The sequence below is a fragment of the Gigantopelta aegis genome, chromosome 10, assembly GCF_016097555.1.
Source record: "Gigantopelta aegis isolate Gae_Host chromosome 10, Gae_host_genome, whole genome shotgun sequence".
Classification (NCBI taxonomy): Eukaryota; Metazoa; Mollusca; class Gastropoda; order Neomphalida; family Peltospiridae; genus Gigantopelta; species Gigantopelta aegis.
Genome location: NC_054708.1, coordinates 77,338,083 through 77,360,854, shown reverse-complemented (window position 1 = coordinate 77,360,854; position 22,772 = coordinate 77,338,083). Strand labels below are relative to the sequence as shown.

The 22,772-nt window shown below is 36.1% G+C and overlaps 1 protein-coding gene across 3 annotated transcripts in view; it reads right to left on the bottom strand.

The window, feature by feature from the left end:
* Nucleotides 1-6,770: 6,770 nt before the first annotated feature.
* Nucleotides 6,771-22,772, bottom strand: part of LOC121383215 — a 31,891-nt gene continuing 15,889 nt past the window's right edge. For 2 of the 3 annotated variants that reach the window (XM_041513099.1, XM_041513100.1), the window contains exons 8-10: nucleotides 22,104-22,193; nucleotides 20,006-20,042; nucleotides 16,895-18,666 (exon numbers count right to left, since the gene is read on the bottom strand). In XM_041513099.1, coding sequence (XP_041369033.1) covers nucleotides 18,600-18,666; nucleotides 20,006-20,042; nucleotides 22,104-22,193 — 194 coding nt within the window. In that variant the 3' untranslated portion in view covers nucleotides 16,895-18,599. Of the gene's footprint in view, nucleotides 6,843-16,894; nucleotides 18,667-20,005; nucleotides 20,043-22,103; nucleotides 22,194-22,772 lie in introns of those variants that run through there. The other variant, XM_041513101.1, reaches the window with a different exon arrangement.

The window sequence follows — 22,772 nt, the reverse complement described above, 5'->3', positions numbered from 1 at the left end:
CGTGCCGTCTGGCACCTAGGATTCAATCTTCTCAGACAGTTTACAGCCCACCACAATCCAGTGTTGTAAGCTAATGTGTTATGTCTGTCAGCTATGGGTGGTACTACACAATTCTAGAGAGACAGAATAAGGTAGTGCTGAAAACATGGTTTTGGCTTTTTGTGGAAATGGACATACAAAATAATTGGTTTGGGTTCTGATGTATAAAAGCACAAATAAATGATTGATTTGAATGAGATATTGTGAAATGATAGTACACATTTCCATGTTGCTGACAAGGTAATTAACTCATTTTTGTATAATTCACCATATAATGGGTTCTGACACTAACCCCTCGATATATATAAATATATATATATAGTCAAACCTGTATATAACGGCCACCCAAGGGACCTGACAAACGTGGCCGTTATAGAGAGGTGACCCTTATATACAAGTTCAAAATTAGAACCCATATATTAAAGAATATCACAACTGTCATAAAAAAAGATGTCGCATTTTTAAACCATTCCCACACTACCTTGTTTATGTTATCATTGCCTGTTGCTTTCTTCTGCCTTTTTCTTTTGGCTGAAACATTGTCAAAATTGGCCAGAACATCATCTTTCCTTTTTAAAACAGAATTAATCTGAAAACGTCCTACACCAAAATGATCGGCGCACTTTCTCAAATTTGTTAATAACATCGATTCTCTGTTCTAACGTTAAAGCAGTACTATTTTTCGGTGGCATGTTGCATACAAATGTAGGAAGGAAGGAAACTGGGTTTAACGTGCCCCTATCCACAAAGGTTCAGGCACGCCCACTTCGGATTTAGCCTCTGACTTCGCCAGTGACCAACTCCGGAGCGGGGGGGGGGGGGGGGGGGGGGGGGGGGGTGTAAGTTTGAGGTGGGCGGAATTTGGAAAAAAAGCCATTTAGTAAAGTCAACGCCAGCGCGGACCAAATAGCAGACACTTCGCAAACTTGAAGTAACACCGAGTGGGAGCCGTGTTCTGATTGGCTGAATTTCGATTCCTCGGTGAAGCCTGTTTTTTACCTAAGTCTACAAAGAGTAACTGCCTCCAAAAACATGTCTGGACTCTAAAATTTGACCCAAAATAGTTAAGACTGCTCGGCCAGAGGGTTTTAGGGTGATTTTGAGCAATTGATCGGGCGCCAAAATAAAATGCGTTAGACTATTTATAAAAAAATATACATAAGAATTTTGAACTGCTTCTAAACTTTTAAAGTCTAACTAGCCCAAAAAGGAGGTTGATACCTGTCCTAGGAAAGGTTGGCGCCGCAGGACTTATGGTGAGTTGATGGTCTCTCCAGGCTTGAAGTTTGGTAAATTAGCCGAGAAAAGCTCGCTGTTTCTTTTGATGGCTCCCTTGTAGATATCCCGGAGTACGATCTTTATGATGCGTTGAATTGTGGCGTTGGGCATCTCTCGGGTCAGGTAGCCTTGCCTGTAGAGACCGTCCTGGTAAGCAGTCACAAATAGGTAGTTGCTTTGTTCCTCGTCGCCGTACTGGATTTGATATTTCCCCTGTCCGGTGGGGAGTGATCGCCAATGCTGGTCTGACCAGGGACCCGTCAAGTAGGTGGTGTCCGAAAAGTCACCGATGACCGCCTTCCGGTACTTGGCTGGTAGTTTGTGGCAGACGAGCGACCAGCTAAACGAGTCTGGTGGTTCCGCCGACGAAACCTTTCTCCTCTTGAGTTCTGGTCGCCCAGTTGCTGCCGCAACAACAACAGTTGGAGGTGGTGGACTGGCAGGGGACTCCGTGATAACCACGTGTCCCGTGTCCATTTCCAACGGTGGGTCAACAGGAGGGATCGCCACTGTCAGTTGGGCTGGCAGCTTTGATCCCCCCTGGTCCGCTCCTGGCGAGTGTTTGGGTCGAGTCGCTGCGGGCTGTCGTGCAGAATGATCCGCCCCCGGTGGTTTAGCCACCGGGTTTGGGTCACCCTGGGTCGCTCCTGCTGGTCTCGTCCGCTGCTTCGAGACAGGTGGGACTGCCCCTGGCGGTTGAGCCGCCAAGTTAGGTCCCCCCTGTGAAGACTTGGGTCGCCGCCTCCTTCTTCTTCCATTAGCTGCAGGTGATCGGGTAACACCGTAGCACAGTGTTACAGTCGCATTGTCTCCATTATGCTCAATGCGGTACTTGGCCAGTGAGCCAAGTTCACGCATTACAGCTCCCAGGGTGGGGTGGGGGGGGGGTGGGTGTGGGGGAAATCACCACCTTCTCACAGAACCACCTCATTGTTCGGAAGTCAGCTTGGTATCCAAGAATCGACTGTACAAGAATCGACTGTAAGAATCGACTGACAAGAATCGACTGACAAGAATCGACTGCAAGAATCGACTGAAGTAGACCCGATACAAATGTATTCGTTAATATATTTCGAAAACGCTAACATTGACTTGCACAAGGTATTTTGTGTAATTTAAGGTTATTACCCATGTGGCATGTTTGACTCATTTGTTTGTTTCATGTCACCGCTAATCCTTTAGTGGAGTATGACCATTGATTATAGCTGAATAGGATCAGGAATCGCTTTAAAAATCTGGGACATTTGCAATGACCGCCGCTTTCAGCTATTCATGTTTATTTACCAATCATGTCTGGCTAGAAACAAGGAAACACCTAACATAATACCTCATTTGTTTGGTTTCTCGAGACTCAATAGAGTGACCATACATACAGATTACATTATGTACAGCCAATGGGAAATCGTCTACTATTCAATGAGGATGCTGAGAACCAATCGAATTACACAGCAGTAACTGCGTGTCACGGAAGTTATTGAGTGCCCGTTTGTTTTTCAATTACGATCAGAGAATTACAATGGAACTTTACTTTGACAGAAAATAAACCCAAAGCTACAGACATGGCCATATAAACACATTTAATTTATAATTTTTAAAATGATTGAAAAAGTAAAGACATAACCAGGGTAAAAAAATGAACAAAAAAACGTCTTTTCGATGATCATCTTGTGACCGTTATAGCAGGTTCAACCTGTGATTTTGGGTGAAAAATAGTGACCGCTGGCCGTTATGGACAGGTGACCGTTATGTACAGGTCAAATAAGGAAGGAAATGCATTGTGGGATTTATAGTGGCCGTTATAGACAGGTGACCGTTGGTACAGGTGACCGTTAGACCAGGTTTGGCTATATATATATATATATATGGAGCTACATAAACTGAAATTGAGACAAAACAGAGTGTAATTAGTAGCACACCTGAAACGACAATTGCCACCAAGGCTGCTATCACCAGAAATGCCCCTGCTAAGCCAACTGCTAAGACACTTATCCATCTATTCGATGAACGAGTATCTTCTGAACGTAAATTTCAAGTGATTAAACAACATCAAACAGGACTTAAAAAATCATTATCTTGTACAAACGGCTGTAAAAAGCTCGCTACTTAACTGCCATAACTAGGTTCTAAAATCATAATAGTATAATTAGGAAAAACAGTGTTTATTGTATATGTCCGGTTATTGAGATTAATTTCTGTTTCATAATAGGAGTCACGATCATGCCAAAACATCCCTTGAACTGTTTTGTAGAATATATATATATATATATATATATATATATATATATATATATATATATATATATATATATATTTATTTATCATATATCTTACATTTTCAGTGCAATCAAAGTATGTGATATTTTTCAGATCACATACTTTAAGAATTTGATAACTTTGCAAATTAGATGTAAATTAGTCGAGGTCTCGGCACTAGGTTTATTGACATTTAAGCAAACGTACTTGGGTGACACTCCATGATTGACGTATGCATTCATAGCCATCAAATAAAAACATTTCAATGGCAATTTGACACTGAAAGCTGTCCAGCGTTCAGAAACCAAAAAACGTTAGGCATAACTTTATTTTGATGTAAGGACATCCAAAATGATGTCATTCGAGTTTGACGTCATTTCCATTCAAAAATACACAGTCATTTGAATATCTAGTAATGGCGGACTGGAATTAAAGTTGTGTGTACAGTTTACAAAAACACGTTGTATTAAGCTTGAGCTTATATTGTAAAGAGATTATTACCCTCGTGTATTTCGGTATCGTCAAGATCATATATTAGGAATAAAAATAATGTATTATGCTCGTCAGAGGCTCGCATAATACAATTTTTATTCCTAATATATGATATTGACGATACCGAAAAACACTCCGGTAATAACCTCTATATATATATATATATATATTATAAGTAATTATCAAATATCCGTATATGGTTCGTGAAAACTGTTTTAACATTCTAATTATGTACTGTATTTGAGGATCTCTGGGTATTAACATAGACCAATCAACTTCTTGTTCAATTAAATACTGCTTACACTGTCTCAAACACACTGAACTTTAATGATCTAACTGTAGCAACAATACAGGAGAGAAATTCATAAAGGATTGTAACGTTACACTTAAGGTTAGTAGAATTACGTTTACAAGTATTTGGTATTTATTCTACGCTGAAAATTACGTCAACATGGAAGGTGCTTCATGTAGACTAGGCAATCTAGCCCATTTTTCGACTTAACTTGGAACAAATTGCAACATAATATATTTCACCACAGTGCGTTTCTACAAGGTCCCTAGAATAACATACTAAAAGTCCTAAGGAATCCTTCATGGATAAATATGCTTAATTTGCATAAATCTAATATTGCCGCCAAATATTAATATTTTCCATGTCTTTGCTTTCAGATGGGATATTTTTTTTTAATTTAAAATACAAGAATGGTATTTATGAACACAATAGTGTATTTGGAATATTTTAATATTTGACTGGATAAGTACATAATTTACATAAATCCAATATGGCCACCAAAAATAAATATTTTTCTATATCTTTACTCTCAGATGACATATTGGTGTCATTTAAAATTATGCAAATAGGCTTTTTGCTATATAAGGGTATTTCTATTACTTTACTCTACTATTTTAGATTTTTGTTCTTATTATTTGCCATCTCAGGCTACGAAATACCAAGTTACTCCAGTTCTCACATTCTATCAGCCATAAGAACACAAGAAAGTGATTTATGTGTATTATCACTAATGTTTGTAACCATATCTATTTCCAGTCGGAAATTTGTGTGTTTGTGCTCATCAAGCCTACCAAATCAACAATTCAAAAGCGATGCTTATAATTACAACCAGGCACCGCAAAAGCAAGTAGACATTGGAGAGGGGGGGGGGGGGGGGGGTAGATGACTGAGATCGAAAGCGCAAAAGAAACGTTTCTAGATGGTTCAGGGGTGTGGTCCCCCGTAAAATATTCATAACTATATGTCCTGAAATGCAATTTCCTGCATTCTACAAATACATTTCATCTCTGCCTTATAGGTATGACTATACCAAATAAAATTCCTTAGGCGACCGTGTTAACGTTTGTGTTTAAAACACTATATGCAATATATCAACCAAACTATGACCCATAAATATCAGTACTACAAAATCTACCTCAAAGTATTAACTGCAGAAAATGGTACCTTTCATGGCTCATTTTCGGTATAACCAGATGGTTTTACAACACCCCTAGTTTCGCACAAAATTTTGAGTACCTTTTTTTACAGGTACCCCACACGTTCCAAGCACAACTCACATTTATAACCAATCACAGCATATTGATTGATTAATCATCGGCTATTGGATGTCAAACATCTGGTAATTTTACATATATTCTTAGAGAGCAAATGAGTGCATGTGCAGGGGAAGGGTACTGGGAGTCGAAAAAATTTGAAATATATTTTCTGGGGGAGCATGACCCCATATAAACTTCGCTGAACACAGGTTATAGCCCACAACCCCGCTAAAATCCCTGCACACGCGCCTTGAAAACTCGCTACATGTTTTTGTTTTTTTAGCAAGGGATCATTTATATGCACCATCCCACTGACAAGACATCACATACCATGACCTTTTATATACCAGTCATAGCACATTGGCTGGAACGAGCCCGCCAATGGGGATCGATCCTAGACTGACAGCGCATTTCCAAAGAAAACCACCTTTATTGGTATAAGTAATGAATATAAATAATATAGTCTTGATAAACATTATGTAAATCGAAAACATCGCCCTCTTCCTCTCCCCTTATAGCGTTAGTAATTATTGACACCCCCGTTACATGTAACGCGTATGCTGGCCACTGTGAACATGTCACGGCAAATGCCCCACCGATCCCTGGAAAGGTACTGTACCATACATCTATGGATATAAATATGTTTTGGAGATAAAAGACGACCTTTTAATCAAGACCATCAAATTTGTTCAAAATCACGTGAGAAGCTCAGCGCCTGCGCAAATCACATAAAGTCCCAGTTCTACTGGTATCCCGCAAAATGAAGAAAAACAAAGCTGGCCATTGCATTTGTAGTTGACCTAGATAATGTAGATAAGCGAGCATTGCGAAACTATAGCGATGTGGTGGACCTTTTATGTACCAAACATAACTGGGTCATCTATTCTAAAATGCTTAAATAATAAAACTATTCCAGGGAACGCAGCTTTAAGATTTACTACCCATATATATTTTTTTATTGAAAATTATCTCCCCCTCCCCGACCAAACAATGATTTCACAATATACAATTATAAATACTTTTCTGTCTATTTTACATTAATACATATTCTGAGACTACGAAATGTTCTGCATAAAAATGGTAAAGTTTCAGTAACTTGTGAATTTGGCATTTGAGTGATATAATCATATAACCAGTCAGTCACTTTCACGAAAACCTACCATTATTTTTGTTATATTTTTCATCATCATCATCATCGTTGCCATCAGCTGGTGTGGTAATATCAACAGGAACTGCAAAAGAAAACAATTACTGACTACCATAATTTGTCTAATGTACACAACAAGTACTCGACTAGAGTTCAAATGTTATCTAATATTACGACGTGAGTGACAGTGAACTGTAACATGTTCAGTACATAACAACGAACTCACAGAATGTCACATTTACCAACTAGTAAGTCGAGCATACCAATAAACACTGAATTTAATAATACTGCTTATTATGAGAACATACCACTGACAACTGAATGTTTCACAGTTATAGACTACTATGACTGAATGTATCACAGTTATATACTACTATGATTGAAACACCAGTGGACATTGAATGTGTCACAGTTATAGATTATTAGGATGGACACACCTATCGCCACTGAATGGTCCACAGCTATATACTATTATGATGGACATACCAATGAACACTGAATGTGTCTCAGTTATAGACTATTATGTTGGACGCACCAATGAACACTGAATGTGCCACAGTTATAGACTATTATGATGGACACACCAATGAACACTGAATGTTTCACAGTTATAGACTACTATGTTGGACACACCAAGGAACACTGAATGTTTCACAGTTATAGACTACTATGATGGACACACCAATGGACACTGAATGGTTCACAGTTATAGACTATTATGATGGACACACCAATGAACACTGAATGTGTCTGAGTTATAGACTATTATGTTGGACGCACCAATGAACACTGTATGTGCCACAGTTATAGACTATTATGATGGACACACCAAGGAACACTGAATGGCTCACAGTTATAGACTATTATGATGGACACACCAATGAACACTGTATGTGCCACAGTTATAGACTACTATGATGGACACACCAATGAACACTGTATGTGCCACAGTTATAAACTATTATGATGGACACACCAATAAACACTGAATTGTTCACAGTTATAGACTATTATGACGGACACACCAATGAACACTGAATTGTTCACAGTTATAGACTATTATGATGAACACACCAATGAACACTGAATGGTTCACAGTTATAGACTATTATGATGGACACACCAATGCACACTGAATGTGTCACAGTTATAGACTATTATGATGAACACACCAATGAACACTGTATGTGCCACAGTTATAGACTATTATGATGGACACACCAATGAACACTGAATGGTTCACAGTTATAGACTATTATGATGGACACACCAATGGACACTGACTGTGTCTCAGTTATAGACTATTATGTTGGACGCATCAATGAACACTGTATGTGCCACAGTTATAGACTATTATGATGGACACACCAATGCACACTGAATGGTTCACAGTTATAGACTATTATGATGGACACACCAATGGACACTGAATGGTTCACAGTTATAGACTATTATGATGGACACACCAATGAACACGGTATGTGCTACTGTTATAGACTACTATGATGGACACACCAATGAACACTGCATGTGCCACAGTTATAGGCTATTATGATGGACACACCAATGAACACTGAATGTGTCACAGTTATAGACTATTATGATGAACACACCAATGAACACTGAATGGTTCACAGATATAGACTATTATGATGGACACACCAATGGACACTGTATGTGCCACAGTTATAGACTATTATGATGGACACACCAATGAACACTGAATGGTTCACAGTTATAGACTATTATGATGGACACACCAATGAACACTGAATGGTTCACAGTTAGACTATTATGATGGACACACCAATGGACACTGACTGTGTCACAGTTATAGACTACTATGATGGACACACCAAGGAACACTGAATGTTTCACAGTTATAGACTACTATGATGGACACACCAAGGAACACTGAATGTTTCACAGTTATAGACTACTATGATGGACACACCAATGGACACTGAATGGTTCACAGTTATAGACTATTATGATGGACACACCAATGGACACTGAATGGTTCACAGTTATAGACTATTATGTTGGACGCATCAATGAACACTGTATGTGCCACAGTTATAGACTATTATGATGGACACACCAATGCACACTGAATGGTTCACAGTTATAGACTATTATGATGGACACACCAATGGACACTGAATGGTTCACAGTTATATACTATTATGATGGACACACCAATGAACACGGTATGTGCTACAGTTATAGACTACTATGATGGACACACCAATGAATACTGCATGTGCCACAGTTATAGGCTATTATGATGGACACACCAATGAACACTGAATGTGTCACAGTTATAGACTATTATGATGGACACACCAATGAACACTGCATGTGCCACAGTTATAGGCTATTATGATGGACACACCAATGAACACTGAATGTGTCACAGTTATAGACTATTATGATGGACACACCAATGAACACTGAATGTGTCACAGTTATAGACTATTATGATGGACACACCAATGAACACTGAATGTGTCACAGTTATAGACTATTATGATGGACACACCAATGAACACTGCATGTGCCACAGTTATAGGCTATTATGATGGACACACCAATGAACACTGAATGTGTCACAGTTATAGACTATTATGATGGACACACCAATGAACACTGAATGTGTCACAGTTATAGACTATTATGATGGACACACCAATGAACACTGCATGTGTCACAGTTATAGACTATTATGATGGACACACAGTTATAGACTATTATGATGGACACACCAATGCATGTGCCACAGTTATAGGCTATTATGATGGACACACCAATGAACACTGAATGTCACAGTTATAGACTATTATGATGGACACACCAATGAACACTGAATGTGTCACAGTTATAGACTATTATGATGGACACACCAATGAACACTGAATGTGTCACAGTTATAGACTAATATGATGGACACACCAATGGATATTGAATATCTCTAAGTTATAGATAACAGACATTCAATTTTTTTTTTTTAAACTTTCAAAAATTGGGCCACAATGTGGTAACAAATCAGTCCATGAGTGATGTTAACCCTTATCCTGCCACATTATTTTTGCCTAATTTAACGAATTTTCACCTGTTCTACATTTCTAGAACTATTACTAAAATCTGTAGATATGTTAACATGAAATTATACCCATATATACCATAATGATTTACCTACGTAATGATAGTATTTTGTAGATGGTTATTTTATTTGTTACCACAGAAACAGCTGCAAATTTCAATATACAATATTTTCATTATTAATTAACAAAACATGAATTAAAAACTACTATTTTTCTTTTAATTTAAGTGTATGCTGTGAGTTATTAACCATAGTGATTGATTTAAAAAATATTTAAGTAGACTGCCAATTTTTTCCAGAATAACAGGGTGCAATGCACATTCTGTCATCAACACTTTTATACATTTCTAGTAATATTTCAACATGAAATTATACACACATATACCAAGAAGATCTAATTATGTAATTATAGCATTTTGTAGTCAGTTGTATTATTTATGTTATCATGGCAACAGCTGCAAATTTCAATATACCATATTTTAATTAATAATTATGAAAACTTTAATTAAAAAGTAATATTTTTCTTTTAATTTAGGTCTTTGTTGTGATTTAATAACCATAATGCTTGACGTAAAGAAAAAATTAAGTAGACAGCCACTGTTTTTCTGAAAAATAGAGTCAAATGCACATTCGGCCATCAATGACTTTTTGTAAATTATGAACATAATGTCCAACATTAACTATTATACATTTCTAGTAATATTATTAAAATCTGTTGACATTTCAAAATGAAATTACACACACATATACTAAGAATATCCACCTACATAACGCTAACATTTTGTAGTCAGTTATATTATTTATGTTACCATGCCAACAGCTGCATATTTTAATATACCATTTTTTCATTAATTATTTTGAAATATTTAATTTAAAACTAATATTTTTCTTTTAATTTAAGTCTATGCTGTGAGTTATTAACCATAATACTCGATTTAAAAACAACCCATTTAAGTAGACAGCCAATTTTGTTTTTGAATAATATGCACATACTACCATCAACACATTTTTGTAACATGTCCAACATTACCAAGCCACTAAAATATGTATACTTTCTGTATTACTTTACACATTCAAACTATTGGTTACCATGGTTAGATATGTAAAACTGGAAACTATTTGCTGTGTGCATGTAACTTTTGGGTCACCAGATCAAAAGTAAAGGACATCAGTAACCAAAAATTTGAGGGTATTTAAAACACCAAACAGGTCATAACTGCTGCTACTAGGCGGGTATGAGTTTGGAATCTTTTGAAAAATATTAAAATGTATCCATTAATTCCCAAGATTTTAGGGTACATAATTTTACTATTCATACCATCAGGCAGAAACCCGGACACTGATATTAGGATTTTATGCATTTCAGTAATTTATTGCGACACAATATACTTGCAGTAGTGCTTCACACGGTCACAATTGTAAAGAAAAACCCCCAATGTAAAATGTCCATTCACTTAAAAAATGTTTTAAACAAACAACAACATGTCATCCCTAATTAAATATGTATACATAGAATGCATCCAGTGTTGAACACCTATGCATGATACAAAATGTATCTAAACGGTCACCTGAGAAAATTGCTGACCACAACTACCAAACACATGGAGTGCTGGGCACCCATTTTTCTAGGGGGATTAGAATGACCAAATTCATGATTTTGGGTTTTCCATGGGTGAGAGAAACTGCCAAATAAATTTGGTTGGAAATGGTCCAGTAGTTCTGAAGACATAACAGTTTAAAAGCATTTGTCTATATGATAGATGGTTTAAGGAATTTGTCTCCTGCCTGAGGGTCACGGCCGTAATGGGCAATCTCTCATTCCAGCTTATTAAAAACTGAATTACATACACATGTACTAATATGTGAATAGTATATATTTTATTTAAAGTAAGGACCAAAATATAATTTGATTTTGTTTCCTTCCAAGTGCCATTAAACAATATGCTGTCAGTGATCACATGACTATGTTACCCATGTATAATACACGTAGTCTGTTTCAAGTTTATTTCTTATTATCGTCGTTCTAGAACAGATACACCAAATCCCAAGTGGAGGCGAACAGGACTTCTTTTTCCCCCCTTTTTTAAGCGAACTGGTAATGTGGTGGGGTCGAACTAGTATGGGGCGAACTAACTTGGGGGTGAAACGTCAGGTATTCCTAGGCCAAGATCAGCCTTTTTTTTTTTTTTTTTTTTCTCTTTTTTTCTTATACACAATATAAAATACATGTATCTTACCATAATTTCACTTTAGGTCCTTTCTTAGCAAACGGTATAATTTCCAAAATTATTGTAGCTCTTTAAACACAGCAATTCATAATTATTACACACACATACAAAAAGCAATTTTACTCTGAAATATGTTGAGCCTTCTAAAATGGAAATATCTAGATTAGTTTATTATTATTGTAGGAAGTTGTAAAGTGATGTCATTTGAATACCAACGTGATTGAAAATAAAATCACGTGTGAAAAATGGGACATTGTTTTTTTTTTGTAGGTAATCTTTACCCCGTCAAAATAATTGTCTGTTCCACACTGATCAGAGAAGGACGCTTAGTATATATATTTTTTTCATAATGTATAGAAAAGCTCAAACAATGAAAGCTAAAAACTATACAAGCTGTTAAATATGACATATAAATATATTACAGTAACATGTGTTTTATTTATTGTGTGTGAAATCAAAACGATGGTGCCACAATGTCCTGTCGTCAGCCTTAGTTATAATCTGGCATGTTTTTGCAACTGCCTTTCCCCGCTAGTTTTTGTCTTATTGTTTTCACTAATTGTTTCAATACTTTACGCATTATAATCTACAATTATCTAACAATACCAATAGATCGCATTTCTTACCTTTTCTGTTTATTGCTGCTCATTTTTAAAAATTACGAAAGCACTAGCATTACCGATAGGCAAATTTAATGTTGATAATAGGAAGTACATTTTCTTTGCACTGATTGGCCGATTGCACTTAACCCAGAGTTATAACCCTGGGTTAGTGAAAACTAACCCTGAGTTTGCTAACCCAGAGTTAAAAGTGTGTTTCAGCAACAGTTTTTTAACCAGTGATTAGCCAACCCTAGGTTAAGGAATTTAACTCACAGGTAGTGTTAATCAGTGATTAAGTTAACCCAGGTTTCGAACAACTGGGTCCAGTACTCGAAGTACTTGGTCGGCGATACAACCAACGTGGAATCACTGCCGTGCAGTATTGAAAAGGGATACGGTGCTTACTTATCCTAAATGTATGCAAACATTTACAAAACATACTTACAAAACACACACACACACACACACACACACACACGCACACACGCACGCACGCACGCACGCACACACACACATATACACATACATATACATTTGTGGGGTGTTGCTTGTGTTGTATTTGTACCAAGATATATAATTTGTCTCTCCAAAAGTTATGTAATATTTATTCTAGTTTAATGCTAATGAAATAGTTACCATGAATAGCTCGATATGTCTGTAACATATATTTTACCTCCAAATTCATTTTTTTATTTGTAACATAAAATCCTGAGAGAGTGCCGATTCCAACTACATTGTGATTTATCATATACGTTTCAAAATCTGCGAGATATTCATCACACGATTTGACGATTACTGACCTTATCTTTGTCGTATTTGCGGAATTAAACTCCGTATGAATAAACATGTTATCTTTTTGTTGAAGAACAGCAAAGTGTCTTGTCACAAGTTTGTGCTTGTTTACATTAGAATTAGCAGTTGACATTACATTATGTTACCTACTCATTAATTGGATAACATATCGTCTCATCTTTAGTTTCATTGGTTAAATCGCCCAGGGCAATATCACTTTTGATGGACTGGTGGGACCCTCTCAGGGCAATATCACTATTTACGGAAGTTCATGTGACTGATAAAGTTCTGTTCTATTCTGTCACATTATGTGTTAGCTAAACCAGTTGCATTTAACTTTGCTATAGACATTATTACAAACTATATCATTTCAGTTTTAGACAGTTTTGCTTTCATCTTTCAATTGCACTCCCCCCCTCCCCCCAAAAAACCCCCACAATAATAATAAAAAAAACAAAAAACAACAACAACAACATATATGATTATATTTGTTTATGAATATGTACACGCATCTGGTTACCCATCCACCTACCTAAATTAAGAGAAATAAATATTACACAAATTGCATTTTTAAAGTCTTTATTAAACAATAAGTGAAATAATGTAATTTATGCAGAAATAACACATTACATTTAATTACATTACAAAGTATACAGTATGATTGCTTTTTTTACATTACAGACAGTACACACTATAATTGATATTATTCTACATAAGGGCTGTGTCACAAGTCAAATGTGGTATTTTGTAATGTTTATTATTTTATACGTTTTGAGCTACATAATCATTGTACACCTTTATTGGTATATTATTGGAAAGGGATAGTTTTGAACACAATTAAGATTAGTTTTATATAACAAAAAAGGTGCAGCTTGGCTTGTGAAGACGAGTTCAGACTATGGGTATGAACTGGTGTGTGGTGTATGTATTGTGAGCTTGGGTATGAGTGGTTTTGGTGAATAAACGCAGGGTGTTTGGATGTATTGGTCACCCTTAACATAACATTTGGTGCAGGTGTGTTTATTTCAAACTGATATTTTAGAAGTGGATTTAAGATGATATAAGAGTGTGAGTACAGGCATTTATTGTATTTTATGTTTGAAATATTAACATTGAATGTCAAATAATGTAACATGTATAAAGACATGATAATTGACAGTTTATCAAAGTTTATGTATTTTGTGCATTGTGTAAGGTGGAAATGTTTGACTTAGGAGAAAGGAATGTATTATGGAAGGTATTATAATCTAGTGTATAAAGTGGTATGTGAAATATATTATGGTAAAGATGGTATATGGTACAATATGGTGATTATAGAAATCTTTTATTTTAGGGTTTTTTTTTTTATTCCATACGAAATGGTGGATCCATGATGTAGGGATGTTTATGGCGAGGGGCGTCGCATGAATGGAGGAACTGACGTCACATCTTAGACTGTAACTCTTATATGACTAAAAGTCATACAAGAGTTACAGTCATCAGGTGCATTCTTGGTGGAGCCGGATGGTGGAGGTTTTAGTGGAGAAGAACTACGGCGAACGCAGTAGTTCGATGGTGAAGTTCTCATCGGCCTGAGAAGTGTAGTAAATACAATACACATGGTGTGTAAAAGAGGAGAACTGTTTTTGCTCTGTGGACAGAAACATTAGGATTTTTTTTTTAATAATGTCGTGATAGACTGGGAACATTGAGAAGTTTTTTTTTTATAAAAGTGTAGTTATGGTGGACATATGATAACAAAATTCAATTAATTCCTGTGGAGGTGTGGTTATTCCTTGTATGGTGAAGATGTGGTGAATTATTTTATGGACTGTGCGGGTCCTCTTGAAAGACGGAACATTTCATTTAATATTATATTGTTTATTATTATTGTGATTATGTGTGAATGATGTGTTGGGTTGTATGGAACGTGTTGAATACTTGGCTGGAAGGTGAGTCGTGTTGTTCTTCATAGTTACTAGTATATTTTAAAGCTCAGTTCAAACTTAGCTTTACGTAACTAACATATGTTTTTGTCTTATGTACTGATATATGTACATGCAGTCGTAGCTTACATGGACAAGTGATGCATTAATGACAATCTGTTTAGTTTATTTTTCATTCCTGTATGAATCACATTCTAAATAATACTGACCTTGTGTTGTGTTGTGACATTTCTGAAGCTAGGTGTGTGCTCTTCAATAACTATACTATGTTGAATATCTATATCAATTATCAAAGTCATTCATTTAGAAAATCAGGCAAATAAAGAAAGGTTAACATTAACAAACATTTAACCCATATGAACCGAATAAAACTGATAACAAATATACTACAACTACAAAACCGCCTAAAGACTAACATTAGATATTGCAAAATGTTATATAAAAACAAAGACAGCAAATGCATAAAGACATTTTAAGAAAAATAACTAATCCAAATGTTGATGATATTTAAAAATAAGCACACAAAAGCAAGTAAACACATACAGAAATTTACAAAACAAAACCTAACGTATCCACATGTTGATATGTTAAATTTACAAAACGGCATGGTCACTGTATATAAATGGGAACAACAAAGCCACTAACATTGTCCAAATCATATTTTCGATTAAATGTCTCGTTGTCCTCTAATGATTACACTAACATTCTAAGTGCAGTGACTGACATTTTATGCTGTTTAATGTTCTGTAACTATTTAATTTCTACATTCAGACTGTGGAAAATATTGAGTGTTTGTATTTCAATATACAGATAGGGGGTAACAAAACCAGACGACCCTTTTCTTATTCAGATCCAGTTTTCAATCCTTGGTGAGTGTCTTCTGTTGTAGCCTGTGCCTCTCTGATGATTTTGTTATCATAAATCTCACTGTAGACATTTTCAGCGGCATGTTGGACGTCTGCTGCGTCAAGGTATGGCAGATTGGCCGGAGTTCCTGCTTGTCGTTTTTACCAAACGAGCACCACGAGCTGCTGATTTCCATGAGATTTGTGATTGCTCATAATCACAGGTGTAGTCAGTGTCGCTCCAATGAGTTTCTCATTTGCAATCTCACTGTAGACATTCACAAAGCCATTTTGCCGATTCACATCAAGGATTGACTGTTTGGGTGGAACTTGCAGTTTGTCATAATCACCCGACATAGTTTGGCGGCAGCTTGAGACCTGCAGTTTGTCATAGTCAACAGAAGAATTTAGACCACCTATGTTGAAAGATGGGAGCCTGGGTGTGTGACGGAACATGCTCTTAATTTGTTTTCGCCTGTGGCGATATTAATTGTTTTAAAAGGCCGTGTGCAGTTCCAAATGCACTTAGCCCAGGTGGGCAACTTGTTACGTAATACTTCTGCACGACGGTCCTCGAGCTGTACTTCTAATACACACCCAGCCAGGTGCGGAGGCCATGTGGCGAGTAGTTACGTAATACCTCCGCGAGTGGGGTTTTTACAACCGTGATTGGCGACAGCCAGTCTGGCGATCTAAGAAAATATACCGACTCTATACAGTTAGGAGAGATATTTTGATAATCGTGTTTCATTCAGTTATGGGTATTATAGAATTCCCGTGACAGGGTGGCAAAATCTTCCTCTCGTAAACACGACGCTCAGCTGGTGCTAATGGGTTGTTTTGTTACCGAGTTGGTTTGTTCCTGTACTGGTGTGAACTGAGTATGTACTAATGTTAGCTTGCTTTGTACTGGTGGGTGCTGAAACGGTATGGACATCATCTGCTCATATGATGGAGGGAGATCTATGGACTGAGGAATGCTACCATCATGATAATAGCCACTTGCTTTATTGGCGGACTGGAAGCTGTACATAGCATCAGCTGTTTGACGTAGGCTCGTACCATCAACCTTAGTAGTCCAGCAACTAAGGCCCAAAATGTTAGTGAATCGTTCACTTTTTCAGGAAAGCATGAAAGTTGGTACAGGTGTTCAATTTAAAAAATGTGACACGAAAAAAAAACCTCACTCTGGTGGTCGCCATTTTGAATTTCAAAATAGCCGCCATCAGCCTCATTCATATTGAAAATCTCGCATTCTAAGGCAGACAGAACCATGATTCCAAAGCCTATACCCATGTTTTAAGAATTATAAATTTACTTGTGCATCTAACAGTATATAAAAGGTCCGCCATATTGAATTTAAAGATGGCTGCCATATATAACACTTTTTAATTATTTTTTTAAAACTTAAGCAACACAGAACCATGGTAGCGAAGCCTATAGCATATATTTTATGTACATGTAAATCTAGTGGTACAAATAATAAGTAGATCATATGTCTGTTATATTGGCTTTAAAGATGGCTGCCATATGGAAACATTTTCAATGTTACACAGAGCAGTGGTTTCAAAGCTCATATTCATAATAATTAACCTATAACTATAAATATAAGTAAATTTGTGTGTGTGTGTGTGTGTGTGTGTGTGTGTGTGTGTGTTTTGCAATCACTATTTAAATCTGACCAAAATATAGCTTTTGGGGACTATTACATAACATGTAATTATGATTAGCAAAGGAATGTTGTATTCTTCAAAGTTTCTTATTCTTTTATTCCAGTTGATAACTTGGATTTTTAAAACCATTTTTTTTGTTTTACAATATGTATTTTCATTGCTTTTTTGCATTATGTTGGATTGCAGGATAAATAAATAACTGGTCATTAATTTAAGCTATTGGTTTTATCCTGCTCTGGCGAATGACAAATGTTGTGATGCAGTGCCTCTGGTATTGGCCGTTCTAACCTTCACAGGATAACGCCAATATCTTAAGACAATAACCAGGTATTCTCTGTATACAAGCAGGACATTATAATAAAGGTAACATGAAGTTGCATCATGGTGATCTTATTTTAAATCACCTTTTCAGTTGTCTCCAATAACATGGAAGTATTCCATCATGTATATCGAGATGTCAAAGCAGTTGATATATATGCATACTTGTTAAAAGACCTCATCTGAATCATAGGTCATGGCAATATAGATGAAAGGTAAAAATGTGATGTGATGTCAAACTAAAATATATTGGACGGCTTTGTGTCGCGTTTTCAAATTGACCTCACTCTGCCATAGAACACCTGTGCCACGTTTCATGCTTTCCTGAAAAAATGAACGGTTGTTTGGCTTAGCAGCTAGACCGTAGGTGCGATCTGACCATAGCTTGTCGGACTTCTAAACCTCATTTCGTTCAAGAGGACACTGAAGAAACAAATTCCATAATTCGATATACACATTCAGGCCTAGGCACAAACACTCGTTAATGTTAAATGATAAACAATCTCACCAAATACTTGTAGTTAAATGATATAAAATCATACGATTAAATTGTATAAAATAACATCACAACTAATATAAAAATGAGATCTCTGAATAGTTGTTAAATTATATAAATCACATCTCTGAATACTTGATACATATCGCTGAAAACTAGTTAAATGATATCAATCATATCACTGAATACTTACTGGTAAATGATATAAATCATGTCACTGAATACTTGTTAAAAGATATAAATATATCACTAAATACTTGTTAAATGATATAAATAAAATCATTGAATACTTGTTAGATGATATAAAATCATATCAAAATCCAATCACTGCATACATATTGTAAAATGATATAAATCATATCACTGAATACCTGTTGTTCAATTATTTAAATCATAAAACTGAATACCTGTTGTTCAGTGATATAAATCGTATCACTGAATACCTGCTGTTGAATGATTTACATCATATCACTGAATACCTGCTGTTGAATGATTTACATCATATCACTAAATACCTGCTGTTGAATGATTTACATCATATCACTGAATACCTGTTGTTCAATTATTTAAATAATATCACTTTATACTTATTGTTAACTGATTTAAATTATATAACTGAATATTTATTGTTAATCAATGTTAATACATATTCTTGAATACCTGTTGTTAACTGATATAACATCATATCACTGCACGCTATTTATATGTGTCTTGTGACACGTGTACATTCAAGACATCGTGCATTTATAAGATACATGATACCTGTTGTTAACTGATATAACATCATATCACTGCACGCTATTTATATGTGTCTTGTGACAATTGTACATTCAAGACATCGTGCATTTATAAGATATATGATACCTGTTGTTAACTGATATAACATCATATCACTGCACGCTATTTATATGTGTCTTGTGACATGTGTACATTCAAGACATCGTGCATTTATAAGATACATGATACCTGTTGTTAACTGATATAACATCATATCACTGCACGCTATTTATATGTGTCTTGTGACATGTGTACATTCAAGACATCATGCATTTATAAGATATATGATGTCATCTCCTGTCTAACATTGCCATCCGGCCGTCTTTGGAGTGCTATTGTTAATAGGCCGAACAAACAGGAGTTCTGAATATAACCCCAGTGCACTGTGCGCATTGTTTTTAAATGGTTGTCTTTTTACATTTGTGAGCGTCTGAACACAATTATATGTGCACAAAAACAGACTGTAATTAATACGTAAAAATCACTTACTTATACTTTTGTGTATTGTTCCAGGTTTTTTTCTTTTCTGAAAATATATATTCTAGTATGTCAACACAAGACAATTAATCTAAGACATGGCAATAAGAACAAATCAATGATGTTAACACTTAGCACCAGTAAACAATGACGCAGTATGGAGAAATGTTGTTAATTGTTGTTAACTTGTTACAAAGACGTGTTTAATATACATGTATTTATTTTTGTGATGTACTATGGTGAGCCAATGACCGGCACAGTGGACTCTAAAACCAAACATGGGCATACGAATGTGGAGAACGATGTCTACTAGTATTGTGGGTAGAATGATGGAAACACAAGATTAAACTTTTCAAGCAGCTCATTTTAACCAAACGTTTCCATCGATGTTTGCCTGAATACAAGGATTTACTCCAGTACGAGGATGGGTGGATGTGTGAGTGACAGTTGACCACGAAGCAAAGTCCTCTGCCGTTTCATCTTATCCTTCATTATTAATTCCTTTCCACTTTAATATATGTATAAATCTTCATCTATAGATCTATGTCCCACAGACCTCATTAAACCTCCTCACTCCATCCTACATTTATGGAGCCGTCTTCCAGCAGAGAACTATTTAGTGCTGGACATAGCCGGGTCCTTAAAATACCCGTTTGTAAATCAAATGGATGTGAAATATACGATTAGAGAACACATTAAATATACATAACCAAATGTATGCCATATTGCTGGGAAATGTCTGATATTATATTTCTAGTTTAATCAACCAGTAGAAAGGTGCCAGAAAGATGTACGATTGATTTTCTTGAGATTCGTGTTAGAAAAAACCATCTACAAAATGACACATGCCAGAAAAACTATTAATCTCACAGAGAGAGAGAGAGAGAGAGAGAGAGAGAGAGAGAGAGAGAGAGAGAGAGAGAGAGAGAGAGAGAGAGACTGTGAACAGCATTGAAAATGCACCACCAGTTGATGATAATAAATGTGAATGGGGCGTATATCAGCATTACAAATATGAATGAATAAGTACCGTACTACCTATTAGACCATGCATGACGACGAATAACTTACAAAAACGATTACATCAACACTCCATGAAACACAACACCAAAACGCGATATATTGCATGCATAGTATGAAAAACGTAAATTGAATCTGCAAATCATGCTGATTGGGGGTTATGCTGGGCTGCGTGCTCAACGACCATATGTTGGACCTATCCTGACTGATTGACATCGAAATGAGCACCGACGTTTGGCAGGATGGTATCGACATTGGAGATTATAACGTTGGCATGGTGTGCTATTCTCTGACGAATCCCGTTTCCATTTAAGGAATGTTGATGGTCGGTTGCAGGTGTGGCGTAGGTGTGGAGAACGTTACCACATTGACTGCCTTGTCCAGACGGATCGATGGGCTGGAGGGAGTGTCATGGTGTGGTGCGGGATCAGTTATCATCACCAAACAGCACTCCATGTTTGCTGTGGCAGAATGAATTGCATTTACTACCGGGATAACGTCTTGCAATATCATTCCCTTCTTTCATCAGCATCGGGATATGCACACATTTCAGCAAGACAAGGCCAGGGCGCACACAGCATGTGTTACAACACAGTATCTAGTGAACAATAATGTCCCTTTGCTTGAATTGCCAACACTGTCCCCTGATTTATCGCAAATAAAACATCTTTGGGATTACCTTGGTCAACGCATCCCACAAATGAATAACCTTAGAGAACTGGAAAACGCACTACAGCAGGAGTGGAATGCTATCCCCAAGAACACTATTCGCAGACTTATCGGGTCCATGAGAAGACATTGCATGGCTTGTGTTCCTACAGATGGTGGTCATACGCGCTATTGACTTGTCATTGTGACCCCATGTGTGTTTCATATGTAGATGAATTAAAACTAATCAATGTGCATCCTTTTTTATTTGTTGTCATTATCAATCATCCATCTATTGCTGTTCACAACAAAAACGTTTATTGCTCAGGTATTGTTTTGGAAATCCAAACATTTCTTGGTGGTGCGTTTTCAATGCTGTTTAGTATATATATGGAGCTACATAAACTGAAATTGAGACAAAACTGTATAATTAGTAGCACACCTGAAAAGACAATTGCCACCAAGGCTGCTATTACCACAAATGCTCCTGCTAAGCCAACTGCTAAGCCAGCTATCAATGAACGAGTATCTTCTGAAAGTAAATTCCAAGTGATAAAATAACATCAAAGAGGACTAAGAAAATCATTATCTTGTACAAACGGCTGTAAAAAGCTCGATACTTAACTGCCATAACTAGGTTCTAAAATCATAATAGTATAATTAGAAAAAACAGTGTTTATAATTTCTGTTTTATAATAGGAGTCACGATCATGCCAAAACATCCCTTGAACTGTTTTGTAGAAATACAATGTTTAATTGCGGTAACGGTTTTGTTCAGATTCAGAAAAATCTGTACATGTGTGTGTGTGTATATATATATATATATATAGATAGATAGATAGATAGATATATATATATATAGATATATATATATATATATACAGACAGACAGACAGACAGACAGACACAGATAGATAGATAGATATATACATACACACACACACACACATATGGTTCGTGAAAACTGTTTTAACATTCTAATTATGTACTGTATTTGAGGATCTCGGGGAATTAACATGGACCAATCAACTTTACTTCTTATTCAATTAAATACTGCTTACATTGTCTCAAACACACTGAACTTTAATGATCTAACTGTAACATTACAACA